This window comes from Cloeon dipterum, chromosome 1 (assembly GCF_949628265.1).
Source record: "Cloeon dipterum chromosome 1, ieCloDipt1.1, whole genome shotgun sequence".
NCBI classification, from domain to species: Eukaryota; Metazoa; Arthropoda; class Insecta; order Ephemeroptera; family Baetidae; genus Cloeon; species Cloeon dipterum.
Window position 1 is genome coordinate 23,775,561 of NC_088786.1, and position 18,840 is coordinate 23,794,400.

General features: G+C 40.3%; 2 protein-coding genes across 5 annotated transcripts in view; one reads left to right on the forward strand and one right to left on the reverse strand.

Annotated features, from left to right (window-relative positions):
* The window catches only part of LOC135948430 (uncharacterized), a 43,267-nt gene that overhangs the window by 23,975 nt on the left and 452 nt on the right, over nucleotides 1-18,840 (forward strand). For 2 of the 3 annotated variants that reach the window (XM_065497710.1, XM_065497711.1), the window contains exons 3-22: nucleotides 6,134-6,324; nucleotides 11,185-11,238; nucleotides 11,442-11,527; nucleotides 14,245-14,350; nucleotides 14,590-14,751; nucleotides 14,947-15,074; nucleotides 15,135-15,265; nucleotides 15,453-15,672; nucleotides 15,722-15,951; nucleotides 16,001-16,088; nucleotides 16,142-16,287; nucleotides 16,339-16,545; nucleotides 16,605-16,869; nucleotides 16,927-16,998; nucleotides 17,063-17,222; nucleotides 17,430-17,648; nucleotides 17,835-17,983; nucleotides 18,043-18,264; nucleotides 18,401-18,595; nucleotides 18,650-18,799. In XM_065497710.1, the coding sequence (XP_065353782.1) occupies nucleotides 6,141-6,324; nucleotides 11,185-11,238; nucleotides 11,442-11,527; nucleotides 14,245-14,350; nucleotides 14,590-14,751; nucleotides 14,947-15,074; nucleotides 15,135-15,265; nucleotides 15,453-15,672; nucleotides 15,722-15,951; nucleotides 16,001-16,088; nucleotides 16,142-16,287; nucleotides 16,339-16,545; nucleotides 16,605-16,869; nucleotides 16,927-16,998; nucleotides 17,063-17,222; nucleotides 17,430-17,648; nucleotides 17,835-17,983; nucleotides 18,043-18,264; nucleotides 18,401-18,595; nucleotides 18,650-18,799 (3,174 nt within the window). In that variant the 5' untranslated portion in view covers nucleotides 6,134-6,140. Of the gene's footprint in view, nucleotides 1-6,133; nucleotides 6,325-11,184; nucleotides 11,239-11,441; nucleotides 11,528-14,244; nucleotides 14,351-14,379; nucleotides 14,491-14,589; nucleotides 14,752-14,946; nucleotides 15,075-15,134; nucleotides 15,266-15,452; nucleotides 15,673-15,721; nucleotides 15,952-16,000; nucleotides 16,089-16,141; nucleotides 16,288-16,338; nucleotides 16,546-16,604; nucleotides 16,870-16,926; nucleotides 16,999-17,062; nucleotides 17,223-17,429; nucleotides 17,649-17,834; nucleotides 17,984-18,042; nucleotides 18,265-18,400; nucleotides 18,596-18,649; nucleotides 18,800-18,840 lie in introns of those variants that run through there. The other variant, XM_065497712.1, reaches the window with a different exon arrangement.
* LOC135948432 (uncharacterized) lies at nucleotides 7,300-10,780 on the reverse strand. 2 transcript variants are annotated; one of them, XM_065497714.1, is made up of 15 exons: nucleotides 10,623-10,780; nucleotides 10,323-10,521; nucleotides 10,100-10,265; nucleotides 9,924-10,051; nucleotides 9,619-9,866; nucleotides 9,366-9,563; nucleotides 9,136-9,314; nucleotides 8,971-9,085; nucleotides 8,786-8,912; nucleotides 8,594-8,730; nucleotides 8,329-8,538; nucleotides 8,136-8,276; nucleotides 7,894-8,084; nucleotides 7,565-7,838; nucleotides 7,300-7,508 (listed from the first exon to the last, which is right to left on the reverse strand). In XM_065497714.1, the coding sequence occupies exons 1-15, from the start codon at nucleotides 10,702-10,704 to the stop codon at nucleotides 7,345-7,347; spliced, it is 2,559 nt and encodes an 852-aa protein (XP_065353786.1). In that variant the 5' UTR covers nucleotides 10,705-10,780; the 3' UTR covers nucleotides 7,300-7,344. The 2 variants fall into 2 exon arrangements, with proteins under 2 accessions (XP_065353786.1, XP_065353785.1); XM_065497713.1 differs by having other exon boundaries at nucleotides 9,619-10,051.

The following is an 18,840-nucleotide window of genomic DNA, read 5'->3' on the forward strand; positions in this document are numbered from 1 at the left end:
GATTATTGAGGCGCACACGTTGAATTCTTCCCAGTCCGTTTGCTCGCTCCTCGCAGCCACCACAATTTTGCCCTTAAGCTGAACGGAACTTACTTGCTCGAACACGGTTCGGCCACCGTCGCAATGTCCAGCCTGTCCAGCCGGCCTAGATGTCTCGGCTACTTTTTCCGCCATGCGTCCCTATCATATTATCTGTGGCGCTGGCTGGCACGTGCCTTCTAATTTTTTACCGCCTTTTATTTTCATGCTCATTTTACTTGTCATTAAAACTCCCTCTTTTTCATGTCCCGGTAGCATATAAGCATGATTGTCGGGAAAATTTTCTAATACTTAGCCTTTAATTGATTTGAGCTTAAATAATGTGATTTTAAATAACGGATTTTGATATCATTTGCATTATTTTCCATTTTGCACGCTCTCCACATTTAATTGATTTAAAATTCCTTTTTGAATTTGAAATACTGACTTGCAGGTTATGTAATAAATACTGAAAATGAGACAATCATGAATTTAACAAATTTACTTAAATATAAAACAGCAAACAACAACCCAATTATAAGAAAACTATTGATTACCGATACAATTTTAATTTCTCAAAACCTTGCAACATTTATGATAGATAATCAATTCATTGACCTCGGTTTAAGCATAGCACTTTTAATTAAAACAAGAGATATAGTCAATTAGGTACTTATCTTCAGTTGATTGATGTTAAAGCAAACTGGAGTGAATTTCCCTTGGTAGATGAGGAAATATTACGTTCACTTAGTGAAATTTAATAAATGCAAGGAAATTAAAAACATATTTTCTTGTTAAACTGGTTTGTACTGCAATTTCGGCTCATTGCAACAATCCACAACCTCTCGTGTGAACGGGGGAATTATTAACTTTAATTTAACATCTTAATTGGTTCCAATAAAGTTATTTGAGTATTGTGTCTTAATCAGGCTCTTTCATTCCATTTGAAAAGATAATTTAAAGTGAATCAGATATTTTAATATCATCCTCTACATTTCTATCGTGTTTCATATCCTACCGTCACTAAAATACCAGTAGAAACGGCAACCATACTATTTTAAAAACTGTTACATAAGTGGAAATCCGATACGCTGCACAATATAAGGAGATAAGATCTTGCATCAGCTTCGAACGTCGCGAGTAAGAGCACGCATTTAAAAAATTCCTCCTGATCTGGGACTGTAAAAGCGCCCGAAATGCCTTTCATTAATACCGTGCAGACCGCAAAACATGCGTGAATCAGGCTTGCGAGTGGGAGCGAATTCACCATCATTGTTGCCCTCGTACGATTGAGTCACCACTTGCTATTTTCGCCGTAATCAAGCGTCGGGCGCATTTGCACAGATAAATGATGGCCCTTTTGTCATCGAAATAGGTAATCTGTGTTTTTTCGACAGAGTTGGCTGGCATTTCGGAAGTGTGCTGTGCACATGGAGCTCACCGTTGCTTAGTTAGGGGTCATGCGGAGAAAATAGCTCATCGCGGCCAGAGGCATTGTTGACACCGCCACGGTGCACTCCCAGAAAGAGTCACCGCCGCTGCTCTGTGCATTCTTTCTCTTCTTCAATTGTGGAAGTGCAGGAGAATAAATTCTATTAAAATTCTTCCTTACCTTGTTAACTGTCTTGTTTAGTGGCAGTGGATTGAAAGATGCAAACCAAAGTTGGTTCCTTTCAACTCACAAACTAATTATCTTGGAATTGGTGTTGCAAAAAAGTAGATAGATTATCGCAATTTTCAATCAGAGAATTCATAATATTGCTCTTTTTGAATTAAGATAATGAATAAAAATGCATTGGTTTTCAGACAAACACATATTTTTGTGTTGTCTAATTATATATTACCTCTGACTCTACCTTTCCAGCTAGAATAATAATTATGTGAATATAATCCAAAATCTCCTGCCGAGAGTTTATAAAACATTCAATAATATAGTTCAAATTTAACTTGTTAAAAGTCTTATGTCTGGATCGTGTTAGTCTACGGTTTTATAATACTTTGTTTCTATAATCGATTATTTTATGTTATGTGACACCTCTTCTTGAAAAGAAGGCTGATTTTAGAAGTGTAGACAACTGTTTCATTCCACATCGTCACTCCACCCCACATTACACCGTACAAATTCTTCCATCGGTCCAGCTCAATTGAAAATTTTACGTTTTCAATACCAGCACTTATTTTTGAAAAGCAACGAATATCACAGTCATTTCTCTGCAGAATAGTTTTCCTTGTACGCGAGTGCTATAATTTAGTCTTGATATAGAACAGACAACAGCTTTAACTAAAAATAAGTTGAGCTCCAAACCAATATTTTAAAATAAAAATTCATGAGTTAATGACACTCACATTTTTAAACACTGTCACCAAGAACCTTTTTTGAGCTGCTCGCTTTCTCCTCAAATATATTGCAATGCTAAGAACTAAAAAAAATCGAACTTTATTATACAACTGCAGTGATTATATAACTGCAGCGATTGTAATTTGATATTTGATTCCCACCTAAACATCCTCAGTATTCTATTATATTAAATGTAAATTCAGTCAGGGAGAACAAAGGATTTGGGCGTGTGTACAACAGGTTGAGAAATTCTTCCTTCAGCTGCTCCAGTTAGTTGTTGGGGTATAGAGCAGACTGGACAAAGAATAGTGTGAGCGTCGCTGGGGTGAATCACGAAGACAGCGAGCGATTCAGGCAAACAGTCGGCTGTCGGGAGTGGTTCTATTTTTTGTTTTCACTGCCCTAGTTAAGCCACGTGACCGGCCCGACTGACTGACTGACTAAAATCACTCGCAGAGCAACTTACCGTGTGTGAGAGAAATTTTCTTGCAGCGGTAAATGGAGCTCGCAGAAAAGAAAGGCGTCATCCCCAGTGAGAACTGTCAATTAGCTATTTTGAAAAACAATTTAACTCCTTGGTGAATGTCCAACGCAAAACAAAAGTTGTCTCTCAATTATCTCATAAAATGTCTCAATGCCGTCGAATACCATTTAGGTTTGTGCGTGGAGATAAAAAGAGATCTATTTTATGATCAACGTTTTTTTTCTGCAATATGTAATGATACATTGGAACAAATGAAACTTAACTTAATAACACACAAATTCAATACAAGCCATTGTAAAGTAGTAATTATCGTGATTTTCAATTGAAAACACAGCATATAATATTTCATATATGTAAAAAAAATTAGTAGAAAAATATTCCTCTATCATTACTAAAAGAGAGAAATATGTAATAAAATTGTTCATTTGTTTGTTCATTTGAGGCAGCGGGGGCCAGATTCTTGCGACGCGCAGATATGGCGTCCAGTGGAGTATGGCGCGTGAAAACTGTCACGTGAAAATGCGCGAAAAGAATCAAGTTTTCGTCAATATTGTGACATAATTTGCATTTACTTGTACTAATTGTGTCTTTTGGATCGTAAAAGCAAACTCTGATCACTTGTACGGGAATCCAAAGAGAGCTTTTTGCTTGCCACATTCAGATGCCATATTGGATCTGCGCAGTGGGAACCAATTTTATCGCACATTTGGCCCCCGCTGATTTGAGGTTGAAGTGGTTGGAGCCCTAGTTTTTTTTTAATTTAGCTTCGAGTGTCAGTAACTTCAGTGCTTTCAAATATGTAGCTAAAAACTAAAGCCTTTGTTTCTTCGTGATGTTAAATTTGTAAAATCATTCTTATGAAATCGCACCTAATTTTTTTGTTAAGTACTAGATAAATAAACACAACACGAACTGCATTAACTCTTTTTAGTTACGTTTGAAGTTGTGATCAGTCAAAAAATATGATATCATCCTCAAGGCGAAGAAGGTAATCTCTATTAAAATTTTGGCGATGCTACTCAAACTGGTCACGCCAAGATTCAAATCAAAACGCAGGCCAATTTTTTACATGTGAGAAGTCAGCTGCTATGCCTTTTGTTGGGGCTAATGAGCATTTTGACCACTTGCGCAATGTGAAAATAATTTTGTTGTTTCTCTCGTGGACGCTATATCGCTTGTGACGAATTCGAAGACGCGTTCAAAACTACACAAAATGATTTTACGATCTAGCAGCCCGCCCAGGGGGAACGAAAATGTAGTGCCGACGGCCTGATGATGTTCGCCCCTACTCCAGACTATCTTGCATTCGTCACGTTGATATGGCTCAGTTAAGAAACAAGTTATTTGTATTTGAGACCAAAATAATTAATCTATTATTTTTGGTTGGAAATAACAAATTCTTAGCCAGTATGCAAATTTTGGGTCACGAGGTCAGTTTTACTTTACTTACAAACGTTACGCTGGTTAGAAATTCAAATAAATGAAATTTTCATGTAACTCTGAAACGAGATCACAAGGCAGACGCTCCAGTCCAGAATTCTGATGTCTTATTTGAAGCAAGTGTGTTAGGCAAAACAGACCGTTTAATTACGGTTTCCGTGTTTTGCCTTGGGAATTAGCACGCCATTAGTGTGTAAATGAAGCGACTTGTTCAAAGAGCGGTGCGACCGGCAATTGCGTTGCCATTTTTAGTCGACTAAATGACTGCCGACTTGAGAATTTAGATTCCATTAATAATTCACGCTAATGTGGCAGAACAGACGGTGCAAGCTCAAGCAGAACATGCTTCCACAAACGAAGCATCCAGAATTATGAATGATAGCTTTTCTGAAGGCTCCACTCGCGCGCTTCCACAAACTGCATGCCGTGCGTCCGCGTAAATAGCTCCCCATCTGGGAGAGCACCGTCAGGACAGGGTTAACGACCATTGAAGGGCGCCTCAAGTGGCTTGTAAATTTTCTGGAGATGAAATAAAATGTTTCTTTTCAACATACAATTCAAATGATGTGTTAACCATTAAGTTCGAACAACCTTCTTTAATTTAAAACAGAACAATCCGCTTCCTGGAGCCGAAAGAATTCATCGTCTCTTTTCCTCTTTCTCATTTTAGATTCATAACTAAAACCTCGTTTAGTGGTTTCAATTGAAACAGTTAAAAGTGACCTGGTAACATCATTAGATATTTGTATACTTTCAGGTGGTAACATGTGTGTGAGAAGTGGCTACCAAACGTTTCCTTATATTAATTTTTTTAACTATTAAAAATTGTTACAAAATATTTTACCTCATTGGAAAAAAATAAAGATGAGAAAAAAAGAATCAGCTGAATAATGTGCGTTATTAAATAATATCTTGTGATTAGGTCAAGTTAACGGCTTCATTTATTTACTGGCAATGAGCATACATTAACTTTGATGTGCTGGATTTAATTTTATTTTATCATATTGATAAGTTTTGTCTAAAATCCGGGAACCAAGAAAGCCTGATGGAACGGATTGGCTAAAAAGCTTGCCGCGCGTCGGACGGACGGACGAACGGCCTGTTTGATGTTGTTGCATAGGAATGTCGCTCTCCAACACGGCGGCTATTTCTGTAATATTATTCTCTGTTCTACGGCAGCGCAGAGAATATGCAAAACAGATTGTCTCCTCGGCGACTTATGAAGTCTGCTGATGTCCGTACGCGTTTTGATGACTCTGCTCGTTGGCACCAGCGACTGCAATAAAAGTCGTAACCAAGCTGGATAAATATGTGAACTCCAACCAGCGCTGCTCGGCCTAATTATTAATTTACTGCAACGCTTCTAATTGATGCACATGTCCGAAACGATTCTTGCAAAACTCATATTTTTACCTCTTTGGATTTATTTCTTTTTCGGGCTACTTTTTATTCAACGGCGGGCTTCTTTTGATTTACGACTTGGCAGCCGCCAAAAGGAATATTGGACGGGCGTATTGTTGTGTCACACCTCATTAACCGCGGCCTGTAGGCTTGGTGCGTTTTAATCTTTGAATTAATCAAATTATCGCTCATGTTACGCGAAAAATGTTAATTAGTAAATGATTCAAAAAATCATAGCCTGGTCTGAATTAATTTATGTGTCAAATATTAAACGAAAAATACGATTGTAAAGAGGTAGTATGTTATGATTCCAAAGTTAGAGGAAATTTGTTACTTTTACACACTATCCCTCATAAATTGCAATTTTGAATAAAAGAAAGTTCAGTATACAAAATTGAAAGCATGCTATTGAATTTGTTAACAGTAGTAATTTGGCTTTATATATTTTCCAGGAATACAATGTCAAGCTGTTTAGAGGCCAAATACCACAAGGCGTGGTGGTACAGCTGCAACTTTTGCGTTGAATGCAGTCTCAAGGCATTGAAGGTTGACCCTGAAGCGACCTTAAATACTCTGCTCTTCAAAGTTCGACAGCAACCCTTGCGTGTACAGTGCACTGCAAGGCTTCTAGCCGCACTCAATGGTAAGCTCCAATTTATTGCTTTTTCTTTAATCTATATATCTGAAAATGGTGTATTTTTAGTTAAGCTTTATATTTTCTCGTTTTATATTACAAAGAACACCGCATTGCTGGCTGAAAAATTCGTGCTCATTTTTCTTCTCTTAAGAAACTTCAAATATCTTTTCGTATGTGTCGAGATTTGGCGACACCAGCCGGGCCGGTGGATCCAGCGTATAAATCTAGCTGGAACGCGCTGAAATTAAATAGATCGAAAATCACTCTTTGAAGGCGGCGGCGGTGGAGTTGTCGCCGAAAGAGTACGCCGCGCGCTTCAAGTTGGTCGTGCGTGCGTGTGTAAGTCGGCTTGCTATTCTGGGCCGATTGAAGCGACCGACGCGCTCTGCTGTATTAGCCAGCTCACACCGGAGGAGGAGCAAATATTATTTTTTCGCGCATTTTCACACATTAAGCTGACTCACGCGCGGGCGCCTGCAAACTTTTAAATTGGCCAGCCAGCTGCCCCAACCGAGTGGGAATATTTTTCCCCGCGTACGATGAAATATGTCCCAAGGCATCGAGTGCATTCATCAACGCCCCTCGAATGGGTTGCCAAAGTTTAATATTACCCCTCGGACTCAGCACTTCTTCGCCACTGAACATAATTCGCTCGAGGAAAAATTGACGGCGACAATTGTGCGAGTAGGCAGCGCGCCCGGCTCGTGAGACTAGCGGATTTCATATACGTGATTGATGTAAGGGGCTACTTGAGGCAAGAGTTATTAGGCCAACGTTATTTTTTGTGCCTTAAATATTGCCGGATAAACAATCTTAATATGTGCCCCCAGCAAAATGAGCCAAAGATTGATTTATTAGAGTCATGTCTCGCCTTTTTATTTTAATAAACGCATTATTTGCTTAAATCGGATGGACTTCCACTCAAGTACTTTGCTTTAACACTGTGCTAGAATTGTCGGTCCGTAAATAACAGAATAAAAATCAAGTAGATAGGGTTTTAATAAATATTTTCATCACATCACACACTCACGCAGCTACCGTAAAATAAAAAAGAAGAAAAGACACCAACACAATCGCATTAGGGGTGATGGCAAATGCAAAATTTCCTTCCCACGGACATCCTGGCAAGGGCTTCAACCCGAAATGTTGCAATGAGAATCTTACTTGATTAGGAAATCGGCAGTCTTTTTCTGCGAAACGAGGTTACGTTATAATCTGCGAAGTGATCTATAAAATTTAAACTGACCAAGGCAGTTTGTGTCCGTGGCCTCGACACGAAGCAAGAAGTATATTGGTTTACACGCCTGCAGGTCCCAGTCAAAGCACGGCTGGGATATCTGAAACGTGTGCTCCTTGCCGGCTCTCAACGGGTAACACCTTTCCTGCACCTCGTCACCCAGAGATCTCGACTCCTGCTCTGGAGGTGTTTGCAACGCACTCAGCGGCGGGCTTTCCTTTTCCCTCTCAGGTGGAGTGCGTGAAATACAAAGGATCAGGTCACCGTAATTGGCGTTTTTGAACTGGAATTTGATATTTTTGGTAGAAAGCGATTTCTTGGCTGTATGCCACACAAACCGTGATCGACACTTTGCTAGTCCCGACTAATTGCTCCTTCGGAATCTTGTATATGCGCGGGTCGTCCACAGAGACGTAGTCTTCAAACAAAGGTCCCTTTGGTTCCACCGGCATCCAATCTTTCAGGGCCTGACCAAAGAAAGAATCCTTCACCAATGAAGGGCACATTGATGGCAAGATTCGAGCGGGAACTAAAAATCATGTTTTAGTCGTTCATGAGATGACTATAATGAAATCCTTACCAGCTCTTAATCTCTCAACCAATTTTGGCATGTAGCTGTCCATTTCGTTGCTGGCCACATGGATAATATCCACGTTCGGCTCTTCAACGAATTGGTAAAAATCTTCTTTGTTCCTCGAAACCACGAAGAAAAACCTAACGTCTGATCAAGAAAAATAATTTATTTTATATATTCAACTTTTAAAATGCAGTACCTGGCAGCAAACCATGAAACAATCTAAACTCTTCTTTTGCGTTATTCAATACGCTTTGACTAATGGTGGCAGTCGGAGCCAACACAACGACGGCTGTGCCTCGACTGGCAGCAGCCACATTCTCTCCTCTCCTCGCCTGCACTGCTCGTTTGTGCAGGAACATCTTTTTTGCTTCACGTATCGTCCTCTCTAAATCCAATCCAATAGGCCCTGTGTTGTGCAAATTGTAAAAATACTCTCTTAATTTAGCTGGTCTTTATTTTACAATTGGTCGAGTTCTGCACTCTCAAAACTGAGTAAGTTGATAGTCTGGTAAAATTGACCATCATTGCACCAGTGTAGCCGTTCATCACTGCTATCTCGCTTCCAAATTCGGATACATCAATACTTCTGTCTAATACCCTATAGGAAGCAAGTCATACCATATTGTATCCAATACTCTTTTTATCACTCTTACCCAACCACCCGTTGAGCTTCCCAAGTGGTCCAAGATCCATCCAAGACTACAAGTGCTTCCACCCTAGGAATTGGCAGAGGATATTCCGGACACGCAAAGTGCTCAGAGTCCTTGGTCATAACATTTTCTGTAAGTTTTAATTAAAAATTCAAAAGCATTATATTGAACATAGAAATTGTAAATACCTGCAAAGCGAATTCCAGCTTTAACAGCATCATTTGCAAATTTGTTTAACATGCTCGCATCCATGGGGAATGCTTCATTTGTATGGTCATACAAAACGGTCACAAAGTTTTGTGTCTAGAATAGAAAAATTAAAAAAATACTTTAATATTGTTTTAAAATATTACTTGTTCATTCAATGTGTCGAATGAAATGTGCTGCTTGTATAAATCTTGCCGTCGGCAGGCTCTGATTTCAGTGTCAAAGCATACACCCCTTTCTGAGTAATACATGTCGAGAACTTGTGACAGTCTCAGTTTGCTCTGCAGATCCAGCCACCGCGGCAAATTTTGGGCTAGCATGATTCCTAGAATGCTACTTAAGTGTTTGCGCAAAAGAAAGTTGTTTCTCTTCTTACCGTCAATTCCTCCAAGGAGCTCTGATTCGGTCATGTCCCAGCTATCCTGCTCCCAGCCGTTCTGCGTTCCCAGCCAAGGATCCATGTACATGGCTCTAGGGATCGCCGTGTCGTTCCACTGTCCACCAGGGCCGAGCCTCATTTTTTCAAAAACCATAGCTCGCGGACCTTGATACACGGCAACCTCAGCCAAATCTCCTAAAAAGGTTCAAAGGATCGTATCAAACTTGATTTGCAATTGAAGAATTCGTACCTGCCAAGGAAGCTGCCCATTTGTTGTCCAGGGCTTCTGAGTGCTCCTCTCCGGAAGACAGTCCCCTAATCAGCATGGACAACGGAACCCTCTGGGGCTGCAGAGCGGCTGCTATCGAGGCCAGCACAGTTCCTGCGTTTACGCTACCCCATGGCGTCCAAAGAACACCGTTCTCGATGGGACACCTGCTCACGCTGGCCTTCCTGACCGTCGGCTTTTCGCTATCTTCTGGCCATTCGCTCCAAGATCTGCGTTTTTCAAACTTTTTTTTAGAGAATTTTGTGACAGTCTGCCTATTTTTATACCTGGACTGCTTCTTCATATCCGCATTGACGTCGATACTCCTTCCACCAATTTGAAGGGGACAAATATCGTACTCATCGCCTCGCTCCCAAGGACTGACCGAGCTTGACAGCATGAAGTGAAGCGAGCACTGTCACCATAAATGTGAAAAATGATCACTTTCTCAATCCAATATTACCTTTTCAAAGTCGCGGAGGCCTTCATCCGGTAAAAAATTGCCAGGCGGTATCAGGTTTTCTTTCAAGACTCGGTACTTGGCGCGCTGGCGACCAGTTGCGGCAAAGGGAACTACTCCCGGCGCCCACGCAATCTCTGGTGCTCTCTGAATGCCGTCAACGCGATATCTGCCGCATCATAGTAATATTTCTAATCTATTGTTGGTAAACGCTATACCGACTCACTGATATAAAAGAGCAGCTGTCAACGTTCGCATGTCCATATTCAGGCCTCCCGCACGCTCGATTTTGGCGATCAAAGCAATAAGTGAGCTCATGGTGGACGGAAGACGAGTTGCTCTGTCGTATAGGGTTTTGTTTTCGTAACATACTATCAGATGATTGGGAATGACGCGACCTGCATTTGGTGCCGCTCCTTCAAATGCTGCAAGAATAATAAAAAAAGAGGAATATATGTGAAGCGATGCGAATTTTATTGATGTTAGCAAATCAAGCAATACATTATTATTTAAAATTATACGTTACCTGCACAAAACGTGGCTGACAGAGTTACCAAAAAAATCCAATATTTCACGTGTAAATTTTTGACAGCGAGTATTGGAGACATATTTGAATTTATCAATCACATCACACCACTATGACAATTTAAAAAGAGTGACCAAAGCTTCGTCTTTTTGCTCCGTGTTGCTACACTGAGCGAAATCTCTCGTGTGTGTGACTCCAGAGAGTTGTTTGCCGTTGCAAGTCGCCCAAGATAAGATAAAGTTTGGATAAGCTGCGCGTGCAGTTAACGTTCATAAAGAGTGATAATAAAAATAGCCTGTTTCGCTGCATCCATTTCTCTGTACTGCGCGACACAATGTCTCTTTCCATTATCCCCTTAGAGTATTATTTATCGCTGATAGTGAATCATGATATGAATGAACGTGACGTGAATCATTTGCGCAAATACTATTTTTTGTGTAATCCGAGGAAAAGCGTTCACTAGAACATTTTTCGTGGATTTATGTGTAAAATTTATCTTCAACCAATTTCATAATAAATGAAGCTTTGTATCAGATTATATTTAAACAATGTCTGCTTTCAGATGTTGCGACTCCTTTGACCTTTCCCGCTCATCTCATCCCAAGAATCGTAGAGAGTGAGTAGGAATCATACAAACTCTCGTTAAAATTAATGAAATGTAAAAAAACAGTTTTTATTTACGAGCTTGAAGAGTCTTGGGGAATGCCATGGGTGTGGAGGGCTGCCTCAAAAATATACGGCATTAGTTTGATTTATTGTTTGGCACCTTGCGTAAAATTTGAGCTCAATTATTTGGAATAATGGTGATTTTGGCTGTAGCCATGGAAGCGATCGTGGACAATCTGCGGCCCAGAGAGGCAAGAAACGCCTGCTCCGTCCTGCTCACCAAGTGTCTTGAAATCGCGGTAAGTTATAAATCTCTGCCAGCGCGTATGGACTGCTGGCGCTTGGATTCCTCAAAAAATCGGCCCAACGGCGATATATATAGATTCTTTAGTGCTGCTCTCGCGCCAGCGGGTTTGATTTTTTTCTGTTCGAATGCGACGACGAGAAAAAAAACCGGGTCTGACGAGATGCACATAACGTTTTGGGCTTTACCAAGGATGAGACCTTTAGATCTTAAATTTACTAGGATCAGATTTCATAGCCGTTTGAAGTGAAATGTTGATAACTTTTAAGAGTATAGTATTTAGTTGCTCGCTCTGAGGGTTGCAAACCGACAAATTGTATGTTTTCTTAGCAGGAGAACTTTCATTGAACCTTAAATAATCCCTTCGTGGTATGCTAATCAGAAAAATCGTGTCTTTTCAAGTAGCCTAAAATGCTCATTCTTTTAATTCAATACATCGCTCTCAGGCAATTAAAATGGTTTTAAGCGTAGCACGCAAATTATTACCCTTTTTTCTTGTGGTTGTGGTGGTTGTAAAAACCGCAAATCCATTCATTAATTATTGTTGTAGTGATTGGAGAAACTGATTTCGTGTCTCGGTGGGCGCTATTGTTTCTTCGACTTTCGCAAAGCGGAGTCGGAACAAACAGGAGGCACACCGGCCACTAAAATAGCCCACGGCCTGCACACGCTTAGTAGCGAGCCCCGGAGCACAAGAGAGAGAGAGAGAAAGAGAGAGCATGCCTGCGCGTCGCCTGCCTTGCTCCATCTGCATTTTCATGAGGCACACAAAATTTCGCATTTCGTAGGCCAATGAACGTTCCCAAAATTTTGATCGCAGCCCGCACGATTGCAACAAAGAAATGGAGAGCACTCTATGCTCTCATTTTTAACGTACGCTCGATTTAGAGCCGATCTAAATATAGAGTTTTTATTAACAGACCATTTAGCCTCTATTCTTTGTTGTAGAAAGACACCAAAAGCTTTTACGTAATATATTAAATGTTGATAAAAAATTTAACGGTTCCATTCGTGGGATTAAAAATATTTGCTGTAAGTGGTTCTGAGATATTCATTTTAAGGTTGCGCAAAATATCACTATATTTGATATTTTTGCTTCTGCAAAAAAATGTAGCGTTATGTAACAAACGCGCTGTTTAGTGCAGCGTGCGGCCAAATTCCACTCTTTAAATGATACGAATATATTTTTTTAATTTCCCTGCTCCTGAAAGTATTTCATCCTGTTTTCATACCTGCGCATGTTTTCCTCATCAAAACTATGTTCAATCTAACGTTCGTCTGAGATACACTCAGTTGATACTCGCCATAGGAATGGATTATTTAACGCCCCCTGATGAATCCTTTCTTTTGGTTCCTCTGCCCCCGCCTGTGCTGGACGCCATGGAACGGTGCTGGACACGGAATTGCGTCAAGCATTAAATCACGTCTTGGCAAATCATTTATTACTTGAGCGGCGGTTAGTGTGTGTGAAACTGAAGAGCTACAAATATCTTGTCTCGCGTTGTCTATTTTTAGCGCCGGCTCTAGCCGACTAGCGTTCGGATCATAAAATCAACTTCAATTATCAGACTCATCATCGTCGCTGCCAGCACCCAATTTTAATGAAGCTGCGCGACCACTCATCCCTCCCGCACGAGAAGCCGGCTCTTCGAAAATTGCACGCTCTCTCTCTCTCTCTCTCTCTCTCTCTCTCTCTCTCTCGCGTCTTGTCGCTGCGCTGACTGAATCACACCGCAAATATTTAGCTCGCATGCCCAGCTGAGAAGCTGCTCTGTTACGCAAATCGAACGATATTTTGCTCGCGCGCGCGTCTATTGTAGGGCGAAACTTGGCCAATTTTACTTTTAACTCAGACAGTGTGTAACTTTGACCGCGGCACGGCACATTCAGCGGAATTGCTCAATCGACTCTCATTTTCTATAAGATTACATAAGGCTTTTGATGACTCAGTTAAAACTAAATCGTAGTCCACTTTATGTCATGCTTTCCCGCAAATAATCACGTTTACCAAAATACACGAAGCATGTAATTTACTCATCTCTCTCCAACCGACCCTTTGCTCTAACTCCTCTTAAGAATATTATTTCTACCGCTACAGATTGCATATATTCCGTCGGAAGGTCTTTGTATATTTCGCTTGTTCCATGAGTTGATTATTACGAAATCTACCTTAAGTTATAATAAAACAGCATTATTTTTTTTTTTAAATTCTGTATAGTAATATTTAAAGCTGTCCATGTGTGTATTTCTATATTATAATAAGTTTTCCTGTTTCCGTTTAGAAGTAGTTGACTCAATACTCTTTCAATTAGAGACTAAATTTGAACATATTTTACTCTCGCAGTCGCTTCCATCACTTCCATTTCAGACAGATAAAACTAGCAATTTTAAAATGAACTGTCGATATAAGCCTCCTAATGATAAGCAAGAGTTAATCCGTCCAAAACGTAAATTGACGGAATTTTGATAGCAACATTTTGTTTAAACCCTTTTACTCATCTTTTACTCTTTTAGGTTTCAAAAGATGTATTGATATTTTCGTCTAATCTAAACAAAAATTTGCACATAAGTCCATTTTTATTTTGCCTGATTCTGACGCGTGTGCTTTTTCGAAATTTTATAAATTTCTTTTGCAGTTATAAAAATTCTGAAATGTTTACAAACCGGCTTTATGAACTTTGCAAGCTGGTGTTTATTTATTATCATTTGCAGGAAAGTGATCCGCCGCAGTGTCCGCGAGTCAGCGTGATCACGGGCGTCGTGTCCAAGAGCGTGGTCGCGGCTGGTCGAATCGAGCGCCTGCTGGTGGACAAGCCAGGTAAACTCGACTAGTCCGGTGTATTCTTAGGACGGGCCCAGTTAGCGTTATCGCGCCGATGGTGCTCACAAAATTAGACACCCATCCCACTTTGGCACCACCCCGTTACGAATTATGCCTTGTGCCTGTCACATAAATATGTACGCGCATTTACTCAGACGCTTTTTATTGACAAATACACAAGCGCGCGTGATGGCACCTGTCGCCGCTTTTCAGTCTGATTTCCACGCTTTTTCCAGACCAAGTCGTCAAGTTGATGTACTGTCCGCGAGTCGATCGTGCCTGCAGGTACGAGGTTCTCCGTGTGGTACTCAGACTCATGAAGAGTGAAGATCTCCTCAACTTGCTCTGCAATGCCGTTCATTCTGTGATCGACCCAGAACAGGCCGCTACCTTACTTAGTATTAAATTTATAACTGCTTAACCGATGAAACTCATTATTTCTCGTTTAACACACGAGCAGCACATTATATATTAATTAGTACTTGATCAGCTCATATTTTAGAATGTGAAAACTATATCGCTTTGCCCATTTTTGAAGCAAGTTATGTTTGCATATCTAAGCAGAATCGGTATCTTTTATTTAATTTTTATAGATTTGCTTTGCAAGGTATTGACCAGCTTGTCCAGTACCCCATGCGTAACGAAAATTCTGCAATTCCATTTTCCAAAGATTGTCCAAAACCTGGTTAGGTGCGTCACTTCTCGAGACGATAACCTGCAAGTAAGAATTGTGGTTCAAAATTTTCAATTGAGCTAACCCTTGAATAAATTTTGAATTTAGATTTACTCCGTAAGGTTTGTTGGCTTTCTCGCAAGTCTGGATGATCCATACTTGAGCAACGCCATAGTTGGAGGTGACCCTGCCGCTTCAATAGGAGAAGCGCTCTTCTTTTACAACAATGCTGCCATCAGGTATCAAATTAAAAACTCCCGACCTCAACCTTTTTTTTGCAAACGAAATTTCCCTAATCAGACTTTATAGCTTTAAAAACATTTTAGGCCAGTTGTCGAGCTGTGACAACCACACCGAAAAAATTTAATGACGCATCGCATTTTACAATAATTATCTGCTTTTATTTTAATTTCTTAAAATTTTCAGTGAAGTCCTGGGAGTCTTGCCATATCTGTGCAATGCCAAGAATTTTTATGAAGACAACGGCAAAGCTAGACTCTTCCTTGAAAACATAATTCTGAGAATCGGCACCATTTCAAGCGAGGGTGAAAACGATATTTTCTTCAATGGAGTCCGAGTAGTGACGCTCTTATTGAAGCATTCCGTGCAATTTAAGACTAATATCGTTGGCAAAAACGCCAGCCAGGTATTTTCTTTTCAGCAAAACTGACCAACTCATGCTATTTCTAATTAAGTTGATACACATTCTCTCCAGATGCGTGTCTTGCAGTAATGACCAAATGAGCCATACTGCTTGCCACACCGCCTTGCACTTCATTTCCTCCGCTGAGACGAGTGCAGAGACATGGCAAGTCGACGTGGTCCAACTTGCCAAATTGGTTTTGACCAAAGACGCCTGCCCCAATGAGACAAGTGGTATATGCAAGTGCTTTGCTCTCAAACTAGTTAATGGTCTCTTATTTTGGTAAGTATATTCAAGATCTGTAAAATGAAATATCAAAATTTATCTGAAGGTGTGGAAAGCTGGATGCGAAGGGGGAAGTATCGCTCGATGCTCTGATTTTTGACATCATCACAGACCACGCCAGAAAGTGCTGCTTGGTAATTTATCTTGGCATAAGTTTCGACTAGATTTACATTAATAGAGAAATAAGCTGACCAATTCGAAAACTTCTGAAAAACTTCTTTCGACCGTGAAAAATGTGCTTGAATGTGATGAGTGGACTCTAAAAACAGACTTAAGCGCAACCCTCGCTTCGATGGGATTTTTGGATTTGTTGCTAATCAAGGGGAGTCGCAAGTAAACGATGCCCAAACTAGTTAAACACTGTATTATTCATTCCATTTGTAGTTTCGCCAGCATTGAAACCAGAGTTGAATCTGTGGCCTTGGTTACTAGGATACTGTGTGAAAATAAATTTGGAATATGTTTAGAAGAGAGGACCTGCATCAACTCGCTGATGCAGTTCTGCCAAACCAATCACTCCTTGCTCTTCACTGATGCCACAGCGGAAGCAAATTTGAGCTTCTTGTATTGCAGAGCGTACTATAACCCAAAGTAGCATATTTAATAGAGTAAATTCGACTTACACAATTTGTCTCAATTTCATTCCACAGTAGTGACTCGGCCCAGTTCATTGACTGCATCGTCTGCTTTTTGTCCTATTGTTTTTGCGGATCTATTTCCAGCAGCATGGCAAAAGGCGTGCTTTTCATTTTGGCATGCCAAGGCGCGAGTGGAATTTTGCCAGAGTGCGTCATCAGACTGGTCTGTCGGTGGGCCACGGTGCCCGAGAGAGTCTACACCGACTCTCCTCTGTACGTGAACTGGATTCTGGGACTGCATTACAGACAAATTCCCCAGGAGTTTCTTGTTTCAACAGTATAGACTTTCATGTCCGCGCAAAGTGCACTGTTCTCCAAAATCCTGTTTTCTCAGTTACAGCTGTGGTTGGCAGAGAATCGTTGCGAGAAAATCACCTGCAATGCTGCAACGGTCGCAATATTTTTGGTACAATTGAGTTTTGATCTATTGTTGTTAAACGGTGTTGAAAAACCTGTAAATTGTTTCACAGGAGGTGATGGTATTCAGTTCCAATTTCCAAACTGCGGCCAACGCTCACCATAGACTGAATCAAGCCATTGAAGAAATGGAAGACAACCATTCTTTGATAGAAACAGTGTGGATCAAACTTCCAGTATTTCTCATGCGCTCTAGTGCATCCAATTCAGATGGTAACTCATCTCTAATTTAAATCACACCGCGAGTGTTATATCCATTTTTTTTAAACTGAGCCAAACGAAAAATCTCGTGCTCACTTTTTTAATTTTGGTAAAATTGTCAACTTATATAAAAGAAGCATAATAACATTTCAAAATCCGCCTCAATGTTTGTAAAGTTTGTTGTATGTATTTTTACTCATACAAATATCCTCTTTATAGGCAACTATGGGCATGCATTTCATTTAAGCCTCGCAGCTAAAATTTGCATGAACAGTAAGAGCAGTAAGATGCCTTTTGGCGAGGCATGGTCTGTACTTCCGGAATTCATCGTCAGCTTACTAAAGTTAGACAAAAAGAAGTGGACTATGGTTTCCCTTGAGGCTGCTTTTGACATCTCTACCCACGTTCTCACCCTTGAAAACACAAGCCAATGGAGAAGTATGATTAGTAGAGTCGTTAATCTATTCTTTATCTGTCTATAGATATGAAGAGATTGAATAAAATACTTGAATCTTGAATAAAATACTGGTATTTAATTTGATTTGAGTTGAACATTATTTGATTTTTTTAATCTTCATTTAAACTTGATCTTCTTTGAACTATTAAATTGCTGATACTTTTTAGAGCTCATCCTGCTCTTCAGGAGTAAGAGCTTTATTACTGATTTTGAAAGCTACGTCAACTCAAAAGACATCCTTGCCTCTGCTCTCAAGCTGCTCTCTGCCATGATAGTTCTGCAAAATGGATACCAATATCCTACAAATTCTTCCTTGGTAAATTTAGTGCGCAAACCAAAAAGATAAAAAAAGTATTAAATGATTCAATTTTACAGATTCCTGCTAGGGTAGAAATTGACTCAAATATCCTGCTCGACAGTCTGCTCTGTGAGAACCAAAATTGTGGGAAGATATTGGCAGTGCTGAACTTGGTTAATGATATTATTACCCTGAGTGATTCCTCAAGTAGTCTTGCTTCAATTACTAGCAAGGACGATAGAAACCTGATTCGTTTCTGCAACGAATTTTTCAAGTCCGTCCACGCCGTGATTGCTTTGGTAATCTTCAACTTCCTTATTCAAATTGTACTCTGCAAAAGATTAGAGGTTTTAAATCATCACATCTTTTGAAATGCGAAATTCTGTTAAAATATATGTATGTATTTTGATAACTTATGCTCTGTGTGCATTGCAGCATCCTGGCACATGTGTTGAGCTGGCAGGGTGGCATTGCCTTGAGAATTTGCTGACCTGGAGCAAAGACAAATGGCTGTGCCACGCTCCCTGGACGCACACTCTTATTTGGATGTTGGAAATCCCCACCGAGTCGGCAGACGCCAGTCGCCGAATGCTTGTGTACCTTCGGCTCTTTTTCCTTCGCCTGCATGAAGTATTTCCCTGTCTTTCTTAACTTGTATATCCTTAAAAGTGGGAGAATCAATAGAGCTACCAAGGGATGAATTTGGTGAGTGGAAAAACGATTGGGAGCAAGGCCAAATTGACAAACAGAACTGCTCAACGGCTTGTGTGCTGTGCCTCAGCGTTTGCTTACCGTCACTGCTGTAGGTCTGAAATTTTGATGGTCTTGAAACAGGTGAGCAGATTTTTGGAGAAAGCAGACTTAGGGGAAAATGA